Consider the following 27,341-nt stretch of genomic DNA (forward strand, 5'->3'; position numbering starts at 1 on the left):
CACACATAAGGCGAATAACTGATACCAGTAAACCTTGGAATGTGTAAGTGTATAAATATTCTCCTGGATCAGCTTTCCGAGGTTCCTCTTGCTTCTAACCCATTCTATAATAGAGGCACCACATACAATCGAAACAATACTGAAGGGTACTGTGTGAAGGTCACAGGTAATACAGCTAGAGATTTGCCTCAACGATCAGTCAGAAAGATAGTAAATGGGAGACTTGGAGAAGGTTAAGGGATAAAGAAGTAATGAGAGGGTAGCGAGATACATTAAAAGCTGTTTGAAGGGAAGGAATAGGAGTTGAGAGCAGTTTCTCAATAGTTGGAAGTAGGTAGCAGTGTCCCACAGGGTTCTGTTCTGGGACTGTGTTCACTGTGTATATCAATGATGTGTATATAGGCGTGAGAGAGTGGTGTCCAGATTTACAGACTACACTTAAATATGAAGCCCACGAGGAGCAAAGGACATTGCAACGGGATATTGACCAAGATGATGGAAGTCAATGGGTGGAATTTTCCCATCCCGTCGGCCACAGGAATCCTAGAGGTTGGGACACGGACCATGCAACGGCCTTGGGTGGGATTTTCCGATTTTGGAGTGAGCATGGCCGGAAAATCCTGCCCAATGTCACTAAATGTGACGCAGTCCATTTGGCATTTTTTTAAAAAAGTAAACCACTTTAAATGGAGCAACCTCAATGATGTGGAAGAGGGATTTAGGATTCAAGATGCGAAAACCAGCTCTGTAACTGGATAGGGTCAAAAGTAATTAAAGAAAAGCTGTGTTTTGTGGCAGGAACTATAGATTATAAAAGTTGAGGTGTAATGATGATTCTTTATAAAATGTTAAAGATGGCAGCTGATTCCTGCATCATGTTTGGGCTGCAGCGCAGACTCATTACAATGCTGCCTGGTATGAGGGATTGCAAACACAGAGGAAGACTTGAAACGGTATTTCCTTGAGAACAGTGAATTAAGAAATAATTTGATAGCAATGTTTAAAGTTATGAAGGGATGGGTCACTAGCAGGAACTGACTGCTCCCGGTGATTGAGAGGGATAGATCAATGGGATTTCGATGTAAAATTAAATAGAGGACGTTTGAGACAGCAAAACCTATTTCTACAGAATTATGAGGCTATGCAATATACTACCAAAGTTATGACTGAAGCAGAGAACATGTCAGTTTTTAAGAATTGGCTAAATAGTTGGTTAATGGTAACAAGAATAAAGGGGTATGGGAATATGCCAGGGAGATTAAACAAAAAATGTAGCTTATATTGAGGATAAACATCAGCATGGATTGCTTATATCAAACAGACTGTAACTGTTTAATCTCCCTGGCATGTTCCCATAGTAAGTCCAACGCCGGCATCTCCACATCATATTCCCATACCCCTTTATTCTTGTTATCATTAACCAACTATTTAGCCAATTCTTAAGAACTGACATGTCACTCTGAAGTAGTTCTCCATTGTTTTTGATGTGATTTATAAAGGATTGCAGCTTCCTGCTTTGCACAGTTAGACCTACAAGGTTCAGGTAAAGTGGAGAGTTGTGCATTTGCCTTGTGGAGTGTTTGTTCTGATGTAACTTGTCTTTGGATTGAGGCTACTTGTAACAAGCTCAGCCACCTGCCTGTGTGTGTTTGATGATGCAGACTGAATAATTGCACTGTTTCCATGGTAGTGTTTGGATCAAAAGGACAGATTAAATTCAGTCAAGATTTAAACCTTGTGGCCATGCATGCGAGGCCTTTGCAGGTTATTTTTTGCGTTTAATTTGCTCCTCATTAAATTTTTTAAATAATTGCCGTAAATGTCCTAACATTTATGAACAAAATTTGAGTTGTAAGTATCTGAATCCTTCTGCCATAAACTCCATTTCCTAACCACCATCTTCATCCTTCTCCCTGGGAACTGTCTGAAGCTGAAGCAGATGTGCACAACTTTCTTTATGCTTGACCTTCAGCCAAGCTTCAGACCACAGATCCGCTCCAACAGCAAGACTGCTTGCTGCCACCTCTGTGGCATTACCCGACTCTGACCATCCCTCAGCTCATCTGCTGAAACCCTCAGCGTTTTGACCCCAAGACCTTTAGGCTGTGTGGTCACCAACTGTCCAAGTACCGACCACTTAATTATTACAACCGTGCATATCTTGGTGGCGAGTTGAAGTTTACTGCCTCTCGAGCACACAGGCAAAAAGCTGGTAGACTCCCCCATGATGGAGCCAAGCCTGGCATGATTGTTCAGTTGGAATTCACAACCAAAATTCCCTCCTGTCAGTTCTTGGAACCTGAAGCCACGTCAGCATTCACTACTTCTCTCCCACTCACCACTGCCTTCCCTGACCCTCCAGCTTGTCGCTTCTCTCCCCAACACTCCTACTTGCAACTCCTCTCACTTGCTTCCTCCCTTTTGCTGCTCCCCTTGGCATGGCTCCTGCTCTGACCGAGACCGCAAGAAACAACAAATGGTTGTGAACGAAGCCCAATCCATCACTCAAACCAGCCTCCCATCCATTGACTCCGCCCACACTTCCTGCTGCCTCAGGCAGCACAATCAAGGACCCCACGCACCCCGGACGTACTCTGTTCCTCCACCTTCCATCGGGAAGAGTTGTGTTGCGATGGGTACAGATCAGGAACGCAACAATACATTCAATGACTTTTGGGAGGGAAGTGAAGTTGGCAAAGGAAAGATAGTTTTCAAGGAGGCGGATTAAAGATATTTTTTGAGGAGGAGATGGTGATTGTGGTTTTGAAAGGCAGAGACATAGCACCTGAGGAAGGAGAATCATTTGTAATGTCAGCTAGCATAGCGGCTCAGGAAGATTTACATGTCAGAATGTGTCAAGGAGTTCACACAATGAGTTGCTGTTGAAATAATGTGTAAATTGGTATGCAGGCCAACAATGTTCTTCCTTCCTTTCCTGAAGGTGCTAATTTATGCTGGCATATGGTTCTTTGGGTGCCAGCAACACGTTGCCCACATGTCCCTTCTTGATGTAAACTCAGACATTGAGTGTTATTCGATTGTTCAACATCACAGCTTGTCCCATTCCTGTCTCCATCACGAACTGACACCATGTATTTTTAGTGTGCATTACAGGAAAGTTAGAAATTGAATTAGCTGAGGGATTAGAGGAACAAATTAGTGATGCCCTTTCTCATAGTCCGACTGTGTTGTCGTGATAGCATAAAACATAAATATGGCATTCGATCGGCACTAGAAATTCTGTCTGACTTTGTAGAGATAGAATCTCCAACTGCCCAAACAAACCATTCATGTAGATGGGCTCAAGGCCAGGAATATTGAATTCCCATATTGGAAGGTCCCTGACTTTGAGGCTGAGTGGAGTATCAGCAATCGATGGTAAGTAGTGAATGTGGGGTGCACTTTGAAAGTTCTGGTCTTGAGTGCAGCTTAAGCCTTCTGAAGTGCAGGATGCATTTGTTCTGGCAACCCCGCACAAAGAGGACCACAGGGTGGCATCTCTGAGCTTTTGGTGCCCTCCAGTCTTCAGCAGACTTTCTCGCCTCCCCAGAATGGACAGTTACTCGAGATGTAACTCTAAGAGTACCGGCACCCACCAGGAGCACAGTATTGGGGGGACTTGCCCCTTACTCTAGAAAGTCCACTGAACAGAACACCAACGGCAAGGGTGATCAATGTACGACAGATCTTTTTGTCCACTCTAACTATAATCGCTATATCATCTTACAAAAAAAGGCGCTTTAATTTACAGTGTATTTTGTATCCAACGCAGTCAACAGCTTAGGTCTCTACTGACCATTGATGTGATCCATGCTACAATGGGCAACTGTTAACGGTCCAAAAGTTGTTTGATCTATTTTGAGGATAGCTGGCTTTTTGTATAGATCAGAGAGCCTCTCCAGAGCTGCACAGTCCAAAAATGCTGCTAAAACATGTTGCAGAACATTCTAAAACTAAGAAAGGGAATTAGCCCTGCCAAACGCATCTCTCTTTCCATGCAGAAGATAAGAAATGTGAGCAAGTGTAAACCACACAGCCCATCGAGCCTGCTCCATCATTCAGTATGATCATGGTTAACCTTGGTCTTCAAATCCACTTTCCCACCAACTCCCCATCTCTGTTAATTCCCAAAATTCTCTCTATCTCACAGCCTTAACTATTCAATGATGGAGCAGCCACAACCCTCTGGGGTAGAGAATTCCACAGAATCACAACTCTGAGAGTGAAGAAATTTCTCCTCATCTCAGTACTAAATGATCAAGTTCAAGACTGTGCTTTAGACTTCTCTACCAATAAAAACAATCTCTCAGTGTCCACCCTATCAGTTGCCCCTTCAGAATTTTGTACGTTTCAATGAGAGAGCCTGATTTTTCTAATCTCCAAAGAAAATAAACCCAATTTGCTCAGTCTCTCACCTCATCACAAGGACCAATTTAGTGAACTTTCGCTGTACCACATCCAGTGCAAGTATATCTTTTCTTAAATGGCCTTCTTAAAGACCAAAATGTCACACCATACTTCAGATGCGGTCTCACCTAAACCTTTTACGACTGTAACAAGACTAATTTATCCTTGTACTCCAATCCCCTTGTAATAAAGGCCAATATTTGCCTTCCTAATTGCTTGCTGTACCTGCGTGCTAATTTTCTGTATTCTTGTAACCAGTACGCCAAGTCTCCTTTAGTTTATCTGTGTTAAGTTGCTCCAAACTGAATGGTCAGCCAATTGGAAATGACAGTTGTCCAGAAGGCAAGTGGCAGTGCCTGAAGACACATGGTTCACAATGTATTTCACCAGGGAAGCGGGAGAGAAAAAGTGGATATATAAGTATTGGTAAAAGTGAAGATATAAGTGTTGGTATTCATAGGAATAAGAATAAACTGCACCATTAGGGATTCACACATTATAATATGACCAGGTCTCCATGACCACTGTATTCCAGTCATGGCTGGAGGACCTCCGATGTATCATTTAGTATAAAGGTTATTTAGTACAATACACAGACATGTTCAATATCATACATTATTGTGTATTGTTTGAAATTAGGAGTAAGAATAACGTTTGAGGCCATTTCTATTACTTTGTTGACTGGGGTAATGGGGTAAATTGGGTTGAGAATCTTTGTACACCCAGCCAACAAAAGCAACAACGTCCATTTGGTTTGTGTATTTGTGCAGTCGCACAGAGGGGCTCCTAAATGTGCTTTCAGGTACACAACAGTTTCCTGCCAGATACAGGAGCTTGCTTATTTAATATTTACCCTTGGGTTTGAACTGCATGTTTATAGGGAGGCCTTTTTACAAGTGAATGATGAGGGAAAAGAGTTCCCCCCCCTCAATTTACCACCTCAAACAGCTACTCGCCTACCATCTGGACAAATTGCTTTACACACCTAGCAATTAGTGATCTTGTCAACTTGTTGCAATTATGCTCTCCAAGGAAGCTGGCACCATAACCCAGTGAATGGGAGTGGCAGTGTTCAAACAGCTTTTTTTTTACAGGAGGTAGAACAAATTAGCACAGAATTAAATTCTAAAGATTTGCCTTTTGTATTTCGTAGAATCGTATCAAATAGACGGCACGAACTGGGCTATTTGGCCCAACCAATCCATTGTGACACTTATGCTCCACTCGATTCTCCTTCCATTCTTGTCATCTAACTCTCATCAGCGTAATCCTCTGTTTCCTTTACTTTCATATGTTTATCTAACCTCTCCTTAAAGGCATCCCAACTATTGACCTGAACCACTCTGCAGGTAGTTGCAAGTTCCGCGTTCTCTCCACTCCCTGGGCTAAAGGGGATTTTTTGAATTTCCTGTTTGATTTCTCAGTGATTGTTTTGAGTTGATTGTCTCTTGTTTTGCCCTTGTTCTATAAGTCAGTGGTATTCACTGGAAAATTAGTGAGGGCCAATTAGAATACTGGGAAATGTTAAACCGTGCTGCAGGTAGAATTTAAAAACCCTCATTGATTCATGGCGATGTCCTTCAGAAAAGTACCTTGCTGCGCAAAATACAAAGCATGATTACAGAAGATAACTGTATGAGTAACTGTACATGGTCAGCCAAGTGGCCTGCTTTTAATGTGTTTAATTATCCACTCGGCCCAGCTCCTCTTTGCCGCTTCTGCCCAGCTTGCAGCCTCTCCCACCCACTGAGGATGAGATCTTGTGCCCACCATTGTGGTGAGTTTGGTGGTACCCCCCCACCCCCTACCCTGATGAAGTCCATGATGGGAAAGCCTATGGACAGACTTTCTAACCCTCTGCCAATTAAGACCTTTAACTGCCACTGGTATTAACCCAGCAGCGGGTGAGGGTCTCTCTGTGTGGTGAGCAGGATAAACAAATCCATGCAGGGTTGGTTGTTGTTACAAAGGCACCCAGTGCCTGATCGAGGGACAAGCATCGGGAAGGACATGTCGTTGAGAGCAACCCCCTATCCTTGCTGTTGACGCCCCTCCCCCGCAACCCCCCAGTCCACAACCTCCCTCCCGCCATCACCCACTGTGCCGGGGATTCAGTGATGATATTAGGACCTTGGTGGTTGTTGTGCCAACAGCAGAACCAGATCCCCAGGGCACAACCATTCGGTAGAATGTTGGGACTTCTGACCCCTGAGTGAAATGGGATTGGTTTGTGTGGGGTTCTCGTGGCTCTCCAGCCAGAAACCAAGAATCATGTCACCTCTACATGGTTCTGCCCCACCTCTCTCTCCTGCTTGCCACTGCCTCTCCCATTCACTCCCTCCCCATCCTTTCCCTCTCTCCCCTTCCTTTCCCTCTTGCCCCCTCTCTCATGTTCACCGCCTCACTCTACCCCCCCCCCCCCTCGCGCCATCCATCCTCTCTGTGAGTGAGGTCTCTGGAGCAAGGCAGTAAGTTGGAGAAAGCTAGCGAGAGAGCCGTCAAATGGGAGAGTCTGGGACGTAGGTTGCAAATGGGAGGGGGCTGCAAGTGGAAGAGAGACAGTGAGTGGGAGTTTGGCAAGTAGAGGGAGGCGTAGAAAGGACCACAGGAAAGAGGAGCGAGGACTGTAAGCGGCCCATGTTGTGAATGCCAATATCATAAGTGGAAACGTTCTTATCTATGTGAACTCTTCCAAAAGATTTCATAGTTTTAAATACTTCTATTCTGAGGTCAATTCTCACAACTCGAGAGGAAAGAGACTCTGCCTGTTCATCCTTTCGTGATAGATATAATCCTGCAGTTCTGAGATCATCCTTATTAAATCACTTTTATATTCTTCAGTGCCTCTATTTTTACCATATGGTGACCAGACTGTAGAGAGTACTTTACATGTGGCCTAACCAAGCTTGGATACAATTTTAACATAACTATGGTACTTTCTAATTCTGTCCTAGCATTTGGTTTGCTTTTGTTATGGCCTTATTGACCTGTCTGTAACTTTGTGACTTGTGTGATTGTACTCCGAGATGCCTTTGCTCCTCTATCCTATTAAGATTCTTATTTTCCAAGAAATTTGACCTCCTAATTCCTCACACTCATCCATGTTGAAATTAATTTTCCAGTTAACTGCAAGTTTATTTTTGCAGTTTGTTACATTTGTCCTCAGTGGTGATTATCCTGCCCAATTTGGTTCATCAGCATGTTTAGAAATTGTGTTTTTGATTTCAAATCCTAAATTATTATTATTAATTATGAACATTGGTTTTTTATTTACTGTCAACACTCTTTTGTGATATAAAGTTTATTTATTAGTCACAAGTACACGGTGGCACAGTGGTTAGCACTGCTGCTTCACAGTGGCAGGGACCCGGGTTCAATTCCCGGCTTGAGTCACTGTCTGTGTGGAGTTTGCACATTCTCCTCGTGTCTGCGTGGGTTTCCTCCGGGTGCTCCGGTTTCCTCCCACAGTCTGAAAGATGTGCTGGTTAGGCGGATTGACCCGAACAGGCGCCGGACTGTGGCGACTAGGGGACTTGCACAGTAACATTGCAGTGTTAATGTAAGCCTTACTTGTGACTAATAAATAAACTTTAAAGTAGACTTTCATTAACGCTGTAATGAAGTTACTGTGATGTGTAAGTAAGCCTCAGCAGTCAGTAATTATTGTAGCTGCATTTCCTGCGATAAGTACATTTATTAAGTGAATTGTCCTGATTACTGTAACTTGCAACAATGCATGGTCTGCATTACTCAGACCCACAAGAGAACACCCAATGTGATTGACTTCACATAAATATTTCCACTCCCAAACTGGACCTAAAGCAATGTTAAACTATGTATGATCTGTAGAACAGACTGAGCTAAAAAGCTATGCATTTTTAAAATGGGGTAAGTCTTTGGGTAAGTTTATTTTTGTGGCTGCTTTCCTCAGTGCCCAATCCTGCACTTTAATTCAAAGCCAGCAATTCCTCTTCAATGCACTGAAAAGAGTCCAAGATAAGAGCGTTTCCACTTCTGACAATGGTATTCATAATATGGGCCGCTTCCAGTCCTCACTTGTCTTTCCTGTGGTCCTTTCTATGCCTCTCTCTGCTTGCCAAACTTCCCACTCACCGTCTCTCTCTCTCTCTCTCGTTCGCCACCCCTCCCATTTGCAACCTCCCTCCCAGAACTCTTGCAAGTTCCCCTATAAACCACACACCATCCTGACTTAGAACTGTATCGCCGTACCATCAGTGCCGCCGGGTCAAAATCCAGGAACTCTCTCTAACAGCCTGTGGTGTAGGCTGTGCCTACACCACATGGACTGCAGCAGTTCAAGAAGGCAACTCGGCACCACCTGCTCGAGGGCACTAAGGGATGGGCAACAATTGCTGGCCCAGTCAGCAATGACCACATTCCATCAATTAGAAATAAAAAGGTTCTGAAGCAATTTGCTATTAACCAGGTTATACATCTTCGCCAAGAATGCATTGATGCTCCGCTTCAGCCGTTTCGCTTTCCTTGACGAAACTGAATCATCGTTCTGTGTCCCGTGGCCTTAGCCCAGAACTAATGAGATTCCTCCAACTGCTGGCATGGGCAACCAGAGCGCCCAACACGGGAACAAGAGCTCGAGTGTTGTTCGCTCCGATGCAACTTCGAGCAGCTGAGATTTGAATAATGACAGAACTTGCCAAATGTGTCCGATTTTTCAAAGCTTGCCTTTACAACATTTTTGAGGTTAGTTTACTTAAACAACAGTTAAAATCAAAAGACCTATGCAGGAAAGACACTGGTCCCTGTGTATGTTTGATTGTTAATTATAGCTCTGCATTTGGCTGACCTGAATGAAAAGGGCATCTGTGCAAGAATCGTCTCTCATGTCTAGACACCGTTTATCATCACACAGTGCATTACTGTATTTTTAAATGCAGGCGTTTCATAACCATAAAAACAAGCAATATCAGAGGTTGCATTGAGTATTGTCATTTTTAACTGCCGTATATAGAGGAAAAGAATGTGTTGCTTCCGATTCTGTCTAGATAGGATAGGCACAACAGGGGCCGAACGGGCTGAAAAAAGAAAATCGGCAGTAGCTGTAACTTCTGGGAGCTTTCAGGTGTGAGAGTGAGTTGTGGCATCAGAGTGTTGAGACAGGGGTTGGAATTTTACCGCTCCGCCCACCACAGGAATCGGAGCGGGCGAGGGGCGGACACTGGAAAGGTCCGTTGACCTCGGGCGGGATTTTACGGTTTTGGGACGAGCGAGGTCGTAAAATCCCATGCCAGCTTCAAATGACTTCAACCTAATCAGACAGGTACGTTCCCTAAAGTTGGTTGCACGCACAAAACTTTCCACATCTAGCTAGTGAGTTGGCAATCTCATTCTAACTGGATGACTTTGGATGCACTATGACTTGTAATCTCGGGAAGAAACTGGATTGCACAATGTCTGTTTTTTTGGAACTATAGGTGCCGCTTTGAGGCGGAAATAGCATCCGAACTGCATGTACGTACTTCTGGTGATGGCCTGTCAGAGGCCATTTTGGGCAGGTCATTAACACTGTTGTTATGAGTGTGTGCCCAAAATGTGCAGAGGCATCTCATGACGACACTCAGTATGAAATGCTGATTTAATTCTTAATAGAGCCACTTTCAACCTAAACGTTCCTGCTCTCGCTCACACGCACACACGCCTACCTTGTATGTGTCATTGATTATGGAGGTGGTTACAGAAATGTGTACCTGTGGCAGGCAGAACTGCAGCCCCAGAGCTGGGTGAGAGCAGCATTGTAAGAAGTTTAACAACACAGTATTGTGTTGGGAATTCACTCACCTGAAGAAGGGGCTTGGAGCTCTGAAAGCTTGTGTGGCTTTTGCTACCAAATAAACCTGTTGGACTTTAACCTGGTGTTGTTAAACTTCTTACTGTGTTTACCCCAGTCCAACGCCGGCATCTCCACATCGAGAGCAGCATTGCCAGAAGCTGTAGAAGTGCCCTGCACCTCTCTGCATCAGACTCCTCGCCAGTGTCAGCTGTGGCTCAGTTGGTAGCACTTTTGCCTCCGAGTCACAGGGGCCAGGTTCAAGATCCACTCCAGGACTTGAGCACAAAACATCAAAGCTGGCACTTAAGTGCTGTACTGAGTGAATGCTGCACTGTCAGAGATGCTGTTTTTCGGATGACATGTTAGTGAGGCCTTGTCTGCCGCCTCAGATGGAAAGGAATCTAGAGCCATATATCAAAGAAGAGTAGGGCTGTTATCCCTGGTGTTCTGGGCAATATTTATCCCTCAATCAATATGAGGACAAAGGAAAACGATGGTCACCTTGTTTATGGGAGTTTGATATGTGGAAACTGGCTAAAGTGTTTCCCACATTACAACAGTGGCTACACTGCAAAAAAATACTTCATTGATTGTAACGCACTCTGAGGCCTCCGGTCGTCATGACAAGTGTTTGATGTAAATGTAAGTTTTGTTTTTCTTTTCCTTCCAGGCTGGAGCAGGTGACGTCAGCAACCTCTTGTAGCTGGGCGTTCACCACAGTGTAAGGGAGGTCACTGATACCCTGTCAATATTTGTGCTTCTCTCTTTCCAGACAGAAGCAGGCAGGGCAAGAACTTGACATTGCCAGGACGACTGGCACCCTGGTGGTTCAAGATGCCATTGACTGCCTACTTGTTGCTTTGTGGGAGCCATATGTAAATTCAGATATATATACCACAACCACAAAGGTATCTGTTGTATCTGCTGCTTTAGATGTTGACAGAATTAAGAGTTGCTGCGTGTGGTTCTTGTAGAAAACAATGAGCAGGTTTATTCAGAACTGCTCACTGTACGAGGGCTGGATGACGTCCAAAGTGATCACGTGATTGCACTCTTAAAGCAGCCATGCGCAACAACCCAAATATATAACCGTATCGATTCCCCCTGTGTCCAGCCGGTGTGTACTCGGGGGCACGATGCCGGTCAATGCCCAGTATCCTGGCTGCAGACAGGATTCCTTTAATCTTCACCAATCCACTGTGGCATCTGCATTAGAGCCACAATGAGAAACCAGAGGGTGGTTACTGGGTGGCGAGGGCTATCCATTAACCACCAAGCACACTATTCCAGTGCACCATCCACACACACACGTGAGCAACAACCATGTAACAAGAGCTATGCTGCCACACAAAACATCATTGAACTGAGCATTGGCGTGCTTAAGTAAAGTTTCCGCTGCCTGGACTACTCAGGAGCAGCTCTGGCACACTCTTCAAAACATGCCTTATGATTCATCGTCATCTGTTGCATCCTACACAGCCCTATCCTGGCGAGAACACAGCACTTGCCATTGGTATACAGCTAACAACTGAGAAGGAAGGAAGGAAGAAACCAACTTGGCTCTTTCTCACTCGGCTTTTCCTGATCAACTCATCCGACTGAAGCACAATCCAGTTTTCCATTCATCCAGAATCCCACTCTTACCTTCTCTCCATTATTAACCATTACAGTGTCCATTTGGCCACAATGCTACAACAAGTCACTGCAAAACAAACCAATATTTTCAATCAAACTGTCCAATATGCCATACCAAACTCAGCTAATGAACATTGTGCATTTCCTTCATGCCTATCTTCCATTAGCCTTTTCCTGTCCTCGTGCTGCTATGCAGTGCCACTGCAGTGGCTGCAACATGGCCAACTGCAGATGCCATCTAAACAAGGCTCTGGCTCTAGAAGACAAAGCTTTGGGTTGCACCAACTCTGAATAGGAAGAGGCAGATAGGAAGTGAGTTTCCTCTGGGTGCTCCGGTTTCCTCCCGTAGTCCGAAAGGCCTGCTGGTTAGGTGCATTGGCCATGCTAAATTCTCCCTCCGTGTATCCGAACAGGTGCTGGAGTGTGGCTACTGGGGGATTTTCACAGTAACCTCATTGTAGTGTTAATGTAAACCTACTTGTGACACTAATAACTAAACTAAACTAGATTGGGCTGACTGACTGATGAGCAACATCAGGCATATTGATGGAGTGTCAACGGTGCCATGCTGAGAGGAGACAGCTTCATGCTCCCATAGAGTCACATTGCATGGCTCCAGACCTCAACTATCTAATCTGTTGAAGGACAGATGACTGGAGTGCTATGAGTCGTCACGAGCCCCATTGTACACTGGTATTCAGGGCCATGAGGGAAACAATCTGAGCATCTGTACTCTGACATTGGCAGGATTCTACCTGTGCTGTGTTGGAAGCTGACACTTTTGATGCTGCATCGTGGCTTGGTCAATTCCACACTGAAAAGGAGGGGTTCCAAGTTCTACGTAAAGATGTGTGCAAAATTGCTGCTAAGCTCCTCCATGCTCCACAATACCTGTAGTCTTTCTGACAAGTCTGCAGTGCTCTGAACATTTCTGCATGCATGCTCACCAGCATTTTACTGTACACCACTCCATCAAAGCCCTCACCTGAGTCCATTGCAGCAGAAATCCTGTGTGAGCTCGCCTTCCAGCAAGCTGGCATCTGTGGTACTTTTTTCTCCTGTTTTGGCAACATCCCACTCATTCCAGGTGGCTCACCATGTGTGGACCCCACATCGAAGCAATCCCCTCTAAAGTATGTACAGTGTCATTGTCTGAGCTGGTGGCTGTGGAGGTGAGCGACCAGTGGTTCTTCCTGTCACTTTTTCCTCTTCCGCCTCTTATTCTTCAACCACTACAACTTTTGGATATATGAAAGGAGAAAAACACGCAGGTATGAGGAGCAGTGACGAGAAGGGTGGAAAGTAAGAGGGGTGGGCTAACAGCATCTTCAGCTGTATATTGTAAGAAATTATAGAATGAGGGCAAAGTGGGATGTGAGAAGGAGAATTAGCTATAAGCATGTTGTCACCTTCCGTGGTTTCAGCCCTCGTCACAGACTTAGTCATGGCTGCACCAGTGATGGTGCCGTCTCATCCATCAATGACAACATGCAACTGGTTAGGTGCTGCTTCCTGTACTTGTAGACCATCTTGTCCTGCAGGAGGGAGGGGACCAGTGAATGTGGTGCAATGTGTTTGGGTGATGTGCCTGTCATGGTTGAATGATTGGTAATGTGTGCAAGCTGAAAGATACGTGTGTGCAGCAGGGCTAAGTGTACAAGGGTGTGGTGAGGGTATGGATGTGGTGCATGAGTTGTGGTTGATAGAAATTGCTGCTAAGTAGAGTGGGGTGGAGCATTAAAAGGTGAACAAGGCCAATGGTTTGGTTGCATGAATATACATTCACCGGTTTAAATCACATGTATGAGGTATTCCAGCATTCCGAAGAAGAGTCATGTTGGACTTGAAATGTTTGCTCTGTTTCTCTCTCCAAGGATGCAGCCAGACCTGCTGTGTTTTTCCAACATTTTCTCTTTTTATTTCAAATTTCCAGCAACTGCAGTATTTTTCTATTAATGATTTTGACCTAATTTTTCATGGTAATGCAGACCTTTCACCATTTGTGAGTTTGACGCTGGATGCTACCTTATAAACCCTCAGTCCTGCATGGAAGTAGTCATTTGCATTGCGATATATTCATCTCAACATGCAAACCTCTATTTGTGACCATGGTGCAGAGCACTTCCTTTATGATCTGATCTACCCTTCCTGAACAATTGTAAACAGGGCTATTGTTCTTTTCAAGACTGTGCCCGGAGTAACATTCTGTGGGGTAACTCCTGGCACCAGTGCAAAACATGCCTTGATCACTTTCCTGCTAATCCTCACCTCTTCCTGAATGAAGGTTAGCTGGGCGGCAGGTATTGAATAGGAAGTTATATCAGTTGTCAGAATATTAGCAACCACGGACACTAAAGCATTTGAGCTAATCCTCTGGTAAATTTCTAACCAACATTAAACACTCTTTGAATTTGGCAGTAAATGGAGGCAAACGTTTTGCTAAGATACAGCAGGCAGCCCATTCATTTACACCCCTTCAGGCAACTACGTTCTTTGGAAACAATCCATGTGATAGGAAGCAAAACCTGTGAGTAACTGTGTGATCACTGTACTGTGTGATCCCTCGCAAGTCGCACACTGCTTCTGCCCTGCAGGCTTGAAGTCCGGTGTCTAGTTACTCACCAAATCCGGGGTTTCTATGTTCTGTGATCCACTGAGAGTGATTGGGGACATTTGCAGTTTTATCCCAGTTCCACCTCAACCAATTTCCAATATACTGGTGAATTCAGGTCTCCTTGGAACCAGCTCCATTGGCTTCGGGAAAAGCCAGTGGAATCTGGCTCCACTGGCTTCGGGATTAGCTCAAAGTCCTTTGGAAACTAGTTGGAAGCAGAAGGGACACGGTTGTCCAAAACCTTGGCATTCTGTTGCATCCATAACTGAGTTTAAAACCTCATATTCTACCCATCAACAAGAATATTCTGCACCCAGAGGAAACCCACACAGACACGGGGAGAACATGTAGACTCTGCACAAACAGTGACCCAAGCCGGGAATTGAACCCAGATCCCTGGCGTTGTGAGGCAGCTGTGCTAACCACTGTGCCACCGTGCTGCCCTGCAGGCCTATTCTAGAAAGAAAGGTGGTGAGAGGGAACATGGGATTAAGACTACTGTACATGTGGAGAAAAAACAACAACATGGCTGATTTGGACTGAGCAAGTAATTTCTATGTATAGTTAAATTGAACTTTGAAACTCTAGACTGGAGCAGAAATCCAGGCACTGTCCTGCCACAGCTCTGACGAAATGGAAAAAATAAATCAGGCTTGCATGTACCACTTTCTGTGGAGCTTTAGAAGGAGCAGAACCTCCATCTCCTTATGAAAGCATTTATGTAGTTTCAACTGTTGCTCTGAGTCAGAAGTACTTGAGCACAAAATTCAAGGCAGTGCTGAGAGAGTACTGTACTGTCAGAGGTGCAGTCTTTGAGATGAGACTTTAAACTAGGCCTTCCTCTGTCCTCACAGATGAATGTAAAGGATCCACTGGCATTATTTTGAAGTAAGAAGTTTAACAACACCAGGTTAAAGTCCAACAGGTTTATTTGGTAGCAAAAGCCACACAAGCTTTCGGAGCCTTAAGCCCCTTCCTCAGGTGAGTGGGAATTCTGTTCACAAACAGGGCATATAAAGACACAAACTCAATTTACATGAATAATGGTTGGAATGAGAATACTTACAGCTAATCAAGTCTTTAAGATACAAACCATGTGAGTGGAGAGAGCATCAAGACAGGCTAAAGAGATGTGTATTGTCTCCAGACAGGACAGCCAGTGAGACTCTGCAGGTCCAGGCAAGCTGTGGGGATTACAAATAGTGTGACATGAACCCAATATCCCGGTTGAGGCCGTCCTCATGTGTGCAGAACTTGAAAAAGTTCCTGGCTCACTGGCTGTCCTGTCTGGAGACAATACACATCTCTTTAGCCTGTCTTGATGCTCTCTCCACTCACATTGTTTATATCTTAAAGACTTGATTAGTTGTAAGTATTTGCATTCCAACCATTATTCATGTAAATTGAGTTTGTGTCTTTATATGCCCTGTTTGTGAACAGAATTCCCACTCACCTGAGGAAGGGGCTTAAGGCTCCGAAAGCTTGTGTGGCTTTTGCTACCAAATAAACCTGTTGGACTTTAACCTGGTGTTGTTAAACTTCTTACTGTGTTTACCCCAGTCCAACACTGGCAAGTCCACATCATTATTTTGAAGAGCAGATGAGTTATCCTTGGTGTCCAAGCCAATATTTATCCCTAAATCAGCTTTGAGAAACAAATATTTGGTCACTATCATATTGCTGTTTGTGGGAGTCTGGTTGTGTGTAAATTGCAACTGCTTTTCCTACAGTATAACAGTAACTATACTTCGAAAGTACTTCATTGGCTGTAAAATAGTTTGGGACATCTAGTGGTTTTGAAAGGCGCCATTTGAGTGTAAATTTTCTTTTTTTTTGGAGGGGGCATATTTGGAACCGGTATTCCCAGGCTGGATGTATCCTCATCTCCAGCCCCTCCAAGGCTTGGCATGAATGAAATGAAATCTCCCACTGACCCTGCATAGGTAGAGTCAACATTGGAGGATCCTGACGGGTGCCTTCCCTGGGTAGTTCCTAGGATTGCTGCCCATGATCTTTCGGGCCTATTACATCTGGATTTGTTGGGAATAATGTCTCTACGGATAATCCAATTTCAGCACTTCATCTGAGAAAGACTAGCTTAAAGGAATAATCTTTGATTTCGAGCACTGATTAAAATACAGAAGCAGAGTTCAGCAGATTAAGATGTTCCAACACAAATTGATTCCCTTAGTATGACTGGACAGTTTTTTTTCCAGCATGTCTAATTTGTCTGCTCCATTTTGCGCAATCTGCAGTGCTGGTATGATATATGTGGAACAATTGAATGGCACATAACTTATTTTGAAGGGAATTATTATTTGGACCAAACTGAATAACATTTTTCCAGGGTTAACGGCACGCATTAGCGACATCACCACTAACTCGAAGATGTCTTTGTGTCTGGCACCTCATATCTGTCATCATAAATTTGAAATCTTTCAAACCTTTCTGAAGCAGCCCCCCAAAAAATGATGTTTTGGTGTTTACTATTCTTGTGCGAAGGACAGATTTTCCTGACAAAATCAAACCTTGATCCATACCTCTTCCAAGAAATGATGCTGTCCTTTTCAGTCTCAGTACTCAGAAGACTAGAAGTATAGTACTTGCAAAGCTCACACATGAATCACTCGTACATGGAGTCTGACATAGGTTTCTAGGCATTGTGTATATTGAGCACTTTGAGGTTTTAAATAAAGTTGAAGTGTTTGTGTGACGAGTTCAAACCTTTCCTATTGAAGGTCATGTGCTGAGGCCCGTGGAGGGATGCTAGAACTCCAATTCGGTGTTAACTGTATTATCAAGATTGAGGATACACAGGTGAAGGGCATTGATTGATTAAATAACTTGAGCATATATAAAGAGAGACTTGCCCCTGTACCGCGGCCACGTTTGCAACCAAGTAGCCTTGGAGAGGGAGCACGCAGTGGCCACTGGCACGCTTCAGACCTTTCGCAACCAGTGGGCTCCATAGGAGCTGGGGTGCACCAGCACCCCTGGGAATGACATCTTAATGTAATTAGTTATGTTTCCTCTTGGCATTTTATATTCAGTCTTGTTTCATTTATTGATTATTGTTCTTATAAGAGTATAAAGAGGGACTTCTGGGACACTAGGTGTTGGTTAGGGAGGAGACAAACATTTGTAATGTTTCGTTCCATGAATAAGTCTACTTTTCAGTAAAAAGGTTGGTGTCTGGCTTCCTACTGGTTTCATAATTAATTAGCATGGTGGCAGAAAATCATTGCCATGAGGTGAAGGTTGGGAACCAAGAACAAGATTGAGACAGAAGATTGTAACCCAAGTGATCTTTGTGAAGAATGGGTGAAAGCCTAAATTGTCAGGGAATGATTACCCACCAGTGTTCCCTGAATCTGAATCATAGAATCCCTACAGTGCAGAAGGAGGCCATTTGGCCCATCAAGTGTGCACCGACCACAATTCCACCCAAGCTCCATCCCCTTAACCCCACGTATTTACCTTGCTATTCCCCCGACACGAAGGGGCAATTTAGCATGTCCAATCAATCTAACCCGCACACCTTTGGAGTGTGGGAGGAAACCCACGCAAGCACAAGGGGAACGTGCAAACTCCACATAGACAGTCACCCGAGGCCAGGATTGAACCCGGGTCCCTGGCTCTGTGAGGCAGCAGGACTAACCGCTGTGCCACCATGGCACCCATTAAAAATTATGACAAGTGAAAAAATTAAGTGTAAATGTGGGCACGGATTATGCCCCAACCAAAGTAAAAAACAAGGAATTACCTTGGTATTGGCAATTCCAAAATAAAGTAATATCAGAAGCAAAATATGTTATGAGCTGGGTGCCCATCAGTTGGACACTAATGTAGATTTGGATCTTCTACTAAGCTTCATGGAAGAAATTTGTAAAAAAGATGACTTATTAAATGTCGGCAAGGGCAGACTTTGATAGATTTTGAAACATTTGATCATTCCTTTGAGGAATATATATAATGGACTTAGACTGTATAAAAGATGGCAGAAATTGTTTATTATTAGTTCTTACTTAGTGCTTTGCTGGATTGTCATAGAGACATAGAGGTTTACAGCATGGAAACAGGCCCTTCGGCCCAACTTGTCCATGCCGCCCTTTTTTTTAAAAAACCCCTAAGCTAATCCCAATTGCCGGCATTTGGCCCATATCCCTCAATACCCATCATACCCATGTAACTATCTAAATGCTTTTTAAAAGATAAAATTGTACCCGCCTCTACTACTACCTCTGGCAGCTTGTTCCAGACACTCACCAACCTCTGTGTGAAAAAATTGCCCCTCTGGACACTTTTGTATCTCTCCCCTCTCACCTTAAACCTATGCCCTCTAGTTTTAGACTCTCCTACCTTTGGGAAAAGATATTGACTATCTACCTTGTCTATGCCCCACATTATTTTATAGACTTCTATAAGGTCACCCCTCAGCCTCCTACGCTGCAGAGAAAAAAGTCCCAGTCTATTCAGCCTCTCCTTATAACTCAATCCATCAAGTCCCGGTAGCATCCTAGTAAATCTTTTCTGCACTCTTCCTAGTTTAATAATATCCTTTCTATAATAGGGTGACCAGAACTGCACACAGTATTCCAAGTGTGGCCTTACCAATGTCTTGTACAACTTCAACAAGACGTTCCAACTCCTGCATTCAATGTTCTGACCGATGAAACCAAGCATGCCGAATGCCTTCTTCACTATGTCCACCTGTGACTCCACTTTCAAGGAGCTATGAACGTGTACCCCTAGATCTCTTTGTTCTGTAACTCTCCCCAACACCCTACCATTAACTGAGTAAGTCCTGCCCTGGTTCAATCTACCAAAATGCATCACCTCGCATTTGTCTAAATTAAAATCCATCTGCCATTCGTCACCCCACTGGCCCAATTGATCAAGATCCCGTTGCAATTGGAGATAACTTTCTTCACTGTCCATTATGCCACCAATCTTGGTGTCATCTGCAAACTTACTCACCATGCCCCCTATATTCTCATCCAAATCATTAATATAAATGACAAATAACAGTGGTCCCAGCACTGATCCCCGAGGCACACCACTGGTCACAGGCCTCCAGTTAGAAAAACAACTCTCTACAACCACCCTCTGGCTTCTGTCAAGAAGCCAATTTTGTATCCATTTAGATACCTGACCCTGGATCCCGTGAGATTTAACTTTATGCAACAACCTACCATGCGGTTCCTTGTCAAGGGCTTTGCTAAAGTCCATGTGGACAACACCAACTGCACTGCCCTCATCTACCTTCTTGGTTACCCCTTCAAAACACTCAATTAAATTTGAGAGACATGATTTTCCACTCACAAAGCCGTGCTGACTGTCCCTAATCAGTCCTTGCATCTCTAAATGCCTATAGATCCTGTCTCTCAAAATACCTTCCAACAATTTACCCACCACATTGTGGGTAAATTGTGCTGAAGTGTTGTGTATGGATGGGCACCTAGGCTTTACTGTTATTTGCTTCCTAGAAAAATACACTCCTTTGAATCTAATGTCCACTGATTTTTAATAAGAAAACTTCTGGGGAAGCAGTCATTTCCAGGAATGTCGAGGGGGGAAATGGGACATTCTGCAGTGTGACAAAGAAGGGGAGGACTCGATGAGTTCAGCATTTCTAGATTTTTCGAATCTGGGGCACAGGCGTCAGTACAATACACAAAAGGAATGTGGACAGAGGCATTTTTAGCAGATCTGGCAGGCAGCAAGATTGGAGGATTAATCAGAGACAAATGAACCCCGGGAATGTGCCAGCAACTGTTAACAGGTTCTTCAGATGAGGCCGGCATGGTGGCACAGTGGTTAGCACTGCTGCCTCACAGCGCCAAGGACCCGGGTTCGATTCCCGGCTTGGGTGAGTCTGTAGAGTTTGCACGTTCTCTGCGGAGTTTGCATTTACTGGCAAGAGAGCTTCTTACCATGGGAGGGAGAGATTCTGTAGCAGGAGTCCAAAAAGACATAGGGGGCAAATGGAAGCCATAGCTTGACTTAATTATGTAATAGAACAAGGCTAGAAAACAATCTAAGAACACTAATAGAAAGGTTATGAGGAGGCGATGGCCTAGTGGTTTTATCGCTAGACTACTAATCCAGAAACTCAGCTAATGTTCTGGGGACCAGGTTCAATTCCTGCCCTGGCAGATGATGGAATTTAAATTCAATTTTTAAAAAATCTGGAATTGAGAATCTACTGATGACCATAGAATGATTCTCGGAAAAATCCATCTGGTTGACGAATGTCCTTTAGGGAAGGAAATCTGCCGTCCTTACCCGGTTTGGCCTACATGTGACTCCAGAGCCACTGCAATGTGGTTGACTCTCAACTGCCCTCTGAAATAGCCTAGCAAGCCACTCAGTTGTCACCACCACCTTCTCAGAGGCAACTAAGGATGGGCAATAAATGCTGGCCAGCCAACGATGCTCATGAGCAGCAAGTTTTGGTGGCTGCTACCAAATTCGCGGATAAATTAATAAAAGAGGTGAAGGGAAGAGAGTTGGGACAAATTGGATGTTAGAAATGTGCGAAAGTTGTCTCAAAAAAAATCTATAAATTGCTTGTAATCAATGGAAGAAATAGAATAAGTCACCTTGTTTCAGTAATTAAAAAACCATAGAAAAAGATTTAAAGATGGAAATACTTCCTTTTGTTATCTGAGTTGCTATTATATTATTATGCTGCAATGTTGTAGTGTGGATTAGAAATTGGGAAGAATTTACAACAGAATGCATCTGAGAACAGCAATCTTTTTTATTTGTGTGGTTAACCATGATTCTAGGGATCATCTGCATGTCCCTGATAAGAACATTTCCGCTGCTAAACAGCACAGCGGTCAACAGCTGTGGCTTGCAAAGCCAGTGCCCCTTTTCTCCAGCTGGAAGTGCACTCCTGAACAAGTGTCAAAATTATCAAACACTTCTAGAAATAATTTCTCAGTTCAGATATTGAAAATTGAATTAAAATCGTTTAAAATGATAGAATATGTTCATCTGTGTTACGCAGTGCTTTTATTTTTAGACGCCTTGTTGAAAAGGGAAGCAGCTTCATGGGGGAGGGATGATTCTGTAATGAGCCTGTTTAATTGTAACCAAACTGGTCACCCAAGTGTAAGAATGATGATGGCTTCATGTTTAGCCACTGCAGCAGCCTTTAAGCGGAGCATGTTGCTGCTCCACGTTCAGGGTGAGATTTTCGCTCTCTGCAGCCTCTAGGTTTGCTTTAAGCTGAGCTAATTTCTCAGGGTGGTGTGTGGAGTTGCACAATGCCTGCTCTTCCCCGCCCACCTGCCGTGTGCTTGTCTCTTCGCAAGCTGCAGTGCAGTCACAGCCCTTCCTCCCTCTCTAACACACTCGCTGGGAGACCCACACAGCGCTGCTGATAGCCAGCCCAGGCTGCTGTCAATCATTACAAGGAAGCTTCATACCTGGAATATTTCCTGACTCAACCAAGTGAGAGGGGGAAAAAAAAAAGAGATTTCTCAGGCTGTGTTTTTTTTAAAAAAATGTTTGGTGCCAGATTTTAGACATTTTCTTAGTTTGCACCAACTTGCCTTTCTCTTCCTTCTGCTTTGATGTTTTGAAACCAGGACTGGGGGTACGTGTGAAATAGTGATTGAGTTTGAGATTTTTAAAAACCCAATTTAGACAAGCTGGCAAACACTCAGTAGTGATGTTTTATCTGCCTTTTTCTTGCCATAGAGTGTGTGTATAGTTGGTGTAACAGGCTGTTTTGCTGACAGCTAATGATAATCCATACCGCTAACACTCAACAGTTCATCACTTCTTTTTGTTCACCCTTACTTTCATTTTAATTTCTTGCAGGTCATCATTCTGAGCCCCGGAGGTGAGGTGACCCAAATCCTCAGTGAAGTTTCCAACACGGACCGGCTGGCTCGTTCCCACAGCTACATCATTTGCCGCTTGCCTATTCCAGAAGGAACTTTGCTTTCTCAGTATTGCCCACGCTAACCTGCCCAGTGAAGGACAGCTGGACATTCCCACGCTGGGATATAGAATCTGGATTCTGTGCCACTGAAAGGACATTTTGGCGTTGGACTGTAAATCATGAGTGAATTCTGGTTGTGTTTCAATTGCTGTATTGCGGAACAGCCTCAACCGGTAAGTGTGACCTAATTCTCATAATGAAAGGTTTAATTTTGATAAAAAGCTCCCACCCCCCCCTGCCCCGACACCAACCAGTTTATCGAACCACAGTGTTTCACAGAAAGAGTCAGCATATGTTAGGTTTGTCATTTTAAATAATGACAAAGGCCTTATATGGTGAGGAGGAACGAGGAATCCTTTCTAATTCTCTAGTTCAAGTACTGTGGAACTTTCTTCAGTCGAGTGTCATCGTTTGAAACTCTGCCTTTGTACTCCTGTTTAAACAAATCATTCACTATCACTTGATAAGAGCATGCGTTGTTGTATGTGTAAATATGTTGCCTTTTGGTGGGCCAGAACAATCTCCATAAGGCTTCCAGTCATCCAGCAATCAGCAGGCTCCATTTTATGAGACTGTTGTGCTGAACTGCACTTTCACTCGTTGTGCATCCTGTTGCATTGTGAAGTTCCCCTCCACCATCTGGCATCACTTGTCTGCAGAGCATTTCCTCTTGCTTTTGCCTAACATCACTGTCTGAAGCACTATCCCTGCTTCCCCACTGTCCTTGCCCAGAGAGATGTGTCTTTCTCACCCCCACCCTTGTCCAGTGTTGCCACTGCCCTCGCCTGACATCACGATCTGCAAGGTGCCCAGGGGGCACCTTGGCACTGCCCGTTGGCCATAGGGCAGTGTCAAGGGGGCAGAGTATGTTGGAGGCAGGGCCTGATGGGGCAGAGCCAAGGGGGTGATCAGTGGGGGTGGGGAGTCATGCTACAACTCTGCAAAGGGATCGGTGAGGGAAGCAGCAAGGCCAGCGATCAGGGTGTGCTTGGGGGTGAGGGTGTCAGCCGGGGAGGGGGGTGCCTGCCGGGGGTCTGCATTGCGGGATGGTGGGTTACCGTTGGGGGGGGCGGGAGGGGGGGGCGGGAGGGGGGGGGGGGGAGAGAGAATCAGTGTGGGGGGGCGGGGCTGGCCCGGGAATGGTCGGGGTGGGGGGCAGCGATCGGGCCATGGGGAGGGGGAGGGAAGCGGAGATCTGTCGTTGTGGGGGTCGCGGGGCTGCCCAGCGATCGAGCTGCCCAGCAATCTGGAGGCGTCAGTGCAGGGCCACTGAGCATGGGCCAATCTCAGCACTAACAGATTGGCACATGCACAGTGGCCCCCTCAGCACGCTGAATTCAGCCTCTCCAGCGGGGATAGGTCCTGTCCCCTGAAATTTACTGATATTCATGCTGCTGGCCTCTGCAGTGCGGAGTGTGGGAGATTCTTCTCTGAACTCCCACTGAAAAAACCAGTGTGAATTACTCCAGTTTTCGAGATTTCCCAAATCTGTAAAATCCTGCCCGTGGTCAACAGACCTTCCCATGGCCTGTCCCTCACCCGCTCTGATTCCGGTGGCAGGCGGGACAGTGACATTCGGCCTGAGAATTTTTTTGGGAGAATTCCGCCCCTGACATCTGATTTCCTCACTTCCTCGTGTCCATCAATGGCCAAAAGCCAAACAGTAATAGTGGGGGGAGAGTAAAGCAATTATTGTTAGCACATGAAATATAGCAGCAGACAATCTGAAATGATAATTTCACACCACGAAGCGCTTGCTGAACCTCTGGCTGACTGGAGGATATAATATCCTGGAATGTGCACTGCTACTTGTTAACACAAGGCATAGATTAATCCTTTTGGCAAGATGCGTTGCACAGCAAGAAATCTATCCAGATCCTTGCTACACTATCCTCTCAGAAACTGTTTTCTTAAGACCACACTGAGTCTATTTTTTTTTTAAAAAAAGCTTTTGACAAATGCATTCCTTAATTAGTCACTCATTTTCTAATTAAGGCCAATCTGGATGAATAAAATCAGTCAGCTGTCTGTCATGCATCGCTTCCGATGTGACCTCTTGTGAACCGTGCCACTCCAGCACTCCTTCCATCTTGTTACTGTGGTGAAGATAACCCCTTGAGCCAACTCTCTTATCAAAGAAAGCATCAGACCAAGAAAAGCAAAAATTTCATTTTAAACTTCTGCAAAATGTAACTTTTGGCAACTTCCATTTAAAAGAAAAAATTCCCCTCCATTACTTATAATTTGCTATGTTGTGAGCTGAGTACATGGATGTCATAGAACCATGGAATCCCTACAGGGCAGAAGGAGGCCATTCAGCCCATCAAGTCTGCACTGACTCTGAACATATATTTCCCATCGCTTTGATGTTAGGAGATTTCCTGTTTGACACACTTGCTGTCTCAAGATGAAACAGGAAGAGTGGTGTGGGTTTAGTTTTAAATTGATTCAAGACTGATGGGTCCTTTTTGATTTAGATTTCATGTCTGGTCCTATACTACTCGACAATTCCAGTTGTTTTTTTCCCCCCAGGAAGTTCCCAATTATTAATCAGGGAGGCATTCTGTAGAGGCTGGAGGGAGAATTGGAGGAGGGAGTTGTTTCTGGGTATCTCACGGTCACAGGAAGCAGCCTTGTCTCAATGATAGAGACCAGGCAAAAGAACAAAGGTGGCCGCCTTGCCTGATCCCTTCGATCATCTTTATATATCATATTGTGCTGAGGGAAGCCTTCAATATTTGCAACATCTAACTTGAGTTTAGCAATCGTTACCTGTGATACACTTTCCTCGCAAGGCCTATGATGCCCTTAACCTGCGGTGTCCTCGCCCCGACTTCCCCCTCTCTAACCCAGTGCCTACCATTTTTAGGCTGGGTGTAGGGACTGGCTGCAAGTAATCTGTTCCCTTGTAAAATCTACCACATTATCTAGACTGATAACTCTAGCACTAAGTTGCAGATGTCATCCTTTAGCTGAAATGACAAACCAAGGCCTTGTCTAGATGCAGAAGATGTAGGGTACTGTTAGAAAGAAAGCAAACAGGTCCTCTTATCTTGGTGTCATTGCTAACCTTTACCCTCCCATCAACATCTTCAAAAACATTTTGGCCCACAATCCATCCGTGAGTTTTTGAAATATATATTTAACAGAGCAGGAAGAAAATATTACCTCCGCCCAACTTCTGTGGCAGAGGTAAACTTTTTAATGCATCCAACATTATGCTGCGATAAGGTGTGATGGGTTAAAATAAGAAGAAAAGGGCGGGACTTTCAGGCCATTAACTGGCGGGGGAGAGCTTCCGGTCCTACTGATGCGACCCCCCCTCCCACCCCTGCTGTGGATTTCCCAGGGGGTTGGATTCAACGGGAAATCCCATTGACAGCGGTGGGACCAGAATGTCCTGTCACCGGCTAAAGGCGGACCACCTCCTGCTGCCAAGAAACACGCTGGGGGGGGGGGGCCTGAAATTCCAGCCAATAATTCATTATTTTTGAAATTCATATATTAAAAATTACAGCAGTATTTATCAGAAAGTATTTAATAGGAAGGATTAGTTTTTTTTTTGTTAATGCAAATCATAGGCTCTTGAAATTTTACCTTAAATATTTGCAATTAAAAATTCCACATGCTGTTAGCATACTGGTTCAGATTATAATCCCTAACATCTAGCAACCAATCCTAGCTAGTAAACCAGGATCTTTAGCAATCACACACTGGCATTATGGGATATACCACCTTGGTAGTTCGAGTTTTCACCGTCATTGATTTTACTTTGTTTAAACTGAAAATTGCTTGTACTTCTTTCAAAAGTGATGGCATTTTGTAAGTAATTTGATTTATTTGCCCATCATTGGAAGTGTATTATTCGAAAATACTTTGATTCTAAATTCTTCTGAATAATGCTCATGACATTGCATCTCAAATCATTGATGGGCAGACCCCAGAAGGTGAGCTATTCACAAGTCAGTGATCATCAACGGTTGCAGTGTGTGGAACAGCAGCAACCTGATTGAGAACACCAAACTACGAGGACTACCCAAGCCTATATCTATAGTGCACTCCTCTACAGTGCTGAGACCTGGATAACATGTGCTGTGCAAGAGAAAAGGCTGAACGGCCTTCGCCTTCACTGTCTCCAGCGTGTCCTTGGCATCTCTTGCCAGGAGAAGGTCACCAACTCGGGTCCTGGAGCATGCCAATTCCTTCAGCATAAGGAATAAGGCAGCGACTTTGGCACTGGTTCGAGCGTGACATGAAGCTGGGGGACGTTGATACTGACAACTGGGAGATGGTCGCTGACGGCCATGGCCTCTGGAGGCTGCACGTTTGGAAGGGACAAGTAGAAACAAAAGGCTCAGCAGGCCGAAGAGAAGGTCCAGAGGAAACGCAGGCCAATGAGTTGTGCACCTTCCCAGCCCACTGACTTCCCCTGCAGCAAATGAGGCAGAGTAGAGCTCCAGAGCCACACCCGACAATGCTTAACACAAATCGACCACCATGGCGCAAACTATTGTCACACGTAATGGGAGGCTGCCACCACAGAGAGCCCACATAGGTTTACTTTGTGCTGCTTCGCGCATAACAGAATCAGGATATATCATATCAGCTTAGCCTGAGAGATTATAGGTGGAATCATATTGTTAATTATTCCATTGCAAACACATTCTGCATGAAGGCAAGCTACACTTTTTAAAGAATTTTGCTGTGTATTATAAAATTGAAAATTGTACAGGGCCCTGAAAGGAGGAAGTGCTACTGGATTTTTAACAGAGGAGAAAATCACGTTGAGTTGGTGAACCACTGTATCAAAATAGCAACATAGTCTCTGCTCCATAAAAGTCCTGACATGCAGGAGGAATTGTTAATAATCTAGGCCATTAAATCCCTCTGGATATGTTAGGAACATTTCCACTTGCAGC

At 44.5% G+C, this 27,341-nt stretch overlaps 1 protein-coding gene across 7 annotated transcripts in view; it reads left to right on the plus strand.

The window, feature by feature from the left end:
• cdc42se2 (CDC42 small effector 2) overlaps window positions 1-27,341 on the plus strand; it is a 193,935-nt gene that overhangs the window by 118,543 nt on the left and 48,051 nt on the right. For 5 of the 7 annotated variants that reach the window (XM_078214349.1, XM_078214353.1, XM_078214351.1 and 2 more), the window contains exon 3: window positions 22,299-22,595. In XM_078214349.1, coding sequence (XP_078070475.1) covers window positions 22,542-22,595 — 54 coding nt within the window. In that variant the 5' untranslated portion in view covers window positions 22,299-22,541. Of the gene's footprint in view, window positions 1-21,561; window positions 22,072-22,298; window positions 22,596-27,341 lie in introns of those variants that run through there. The other 2 variants (XM_078214350.1, XM_078214356.1) reach the window with 2 other exon arrangements.

Source organism: Mustelus asterias, chromosome 6 (genome assembly GCF_964213995.1).
Source record: "Mustelus asterias chromosome 6, sMusAst1.hap1.1, whole genome shotgun sequence".
Classification (NCBI taxonomy): domain Eukaryota; kingdom Metazoa; phylum Chordata; class Chondrichthyes; order Carcharhiniformes; family Triakidae; genus Mustelus; species Mustelus asterias.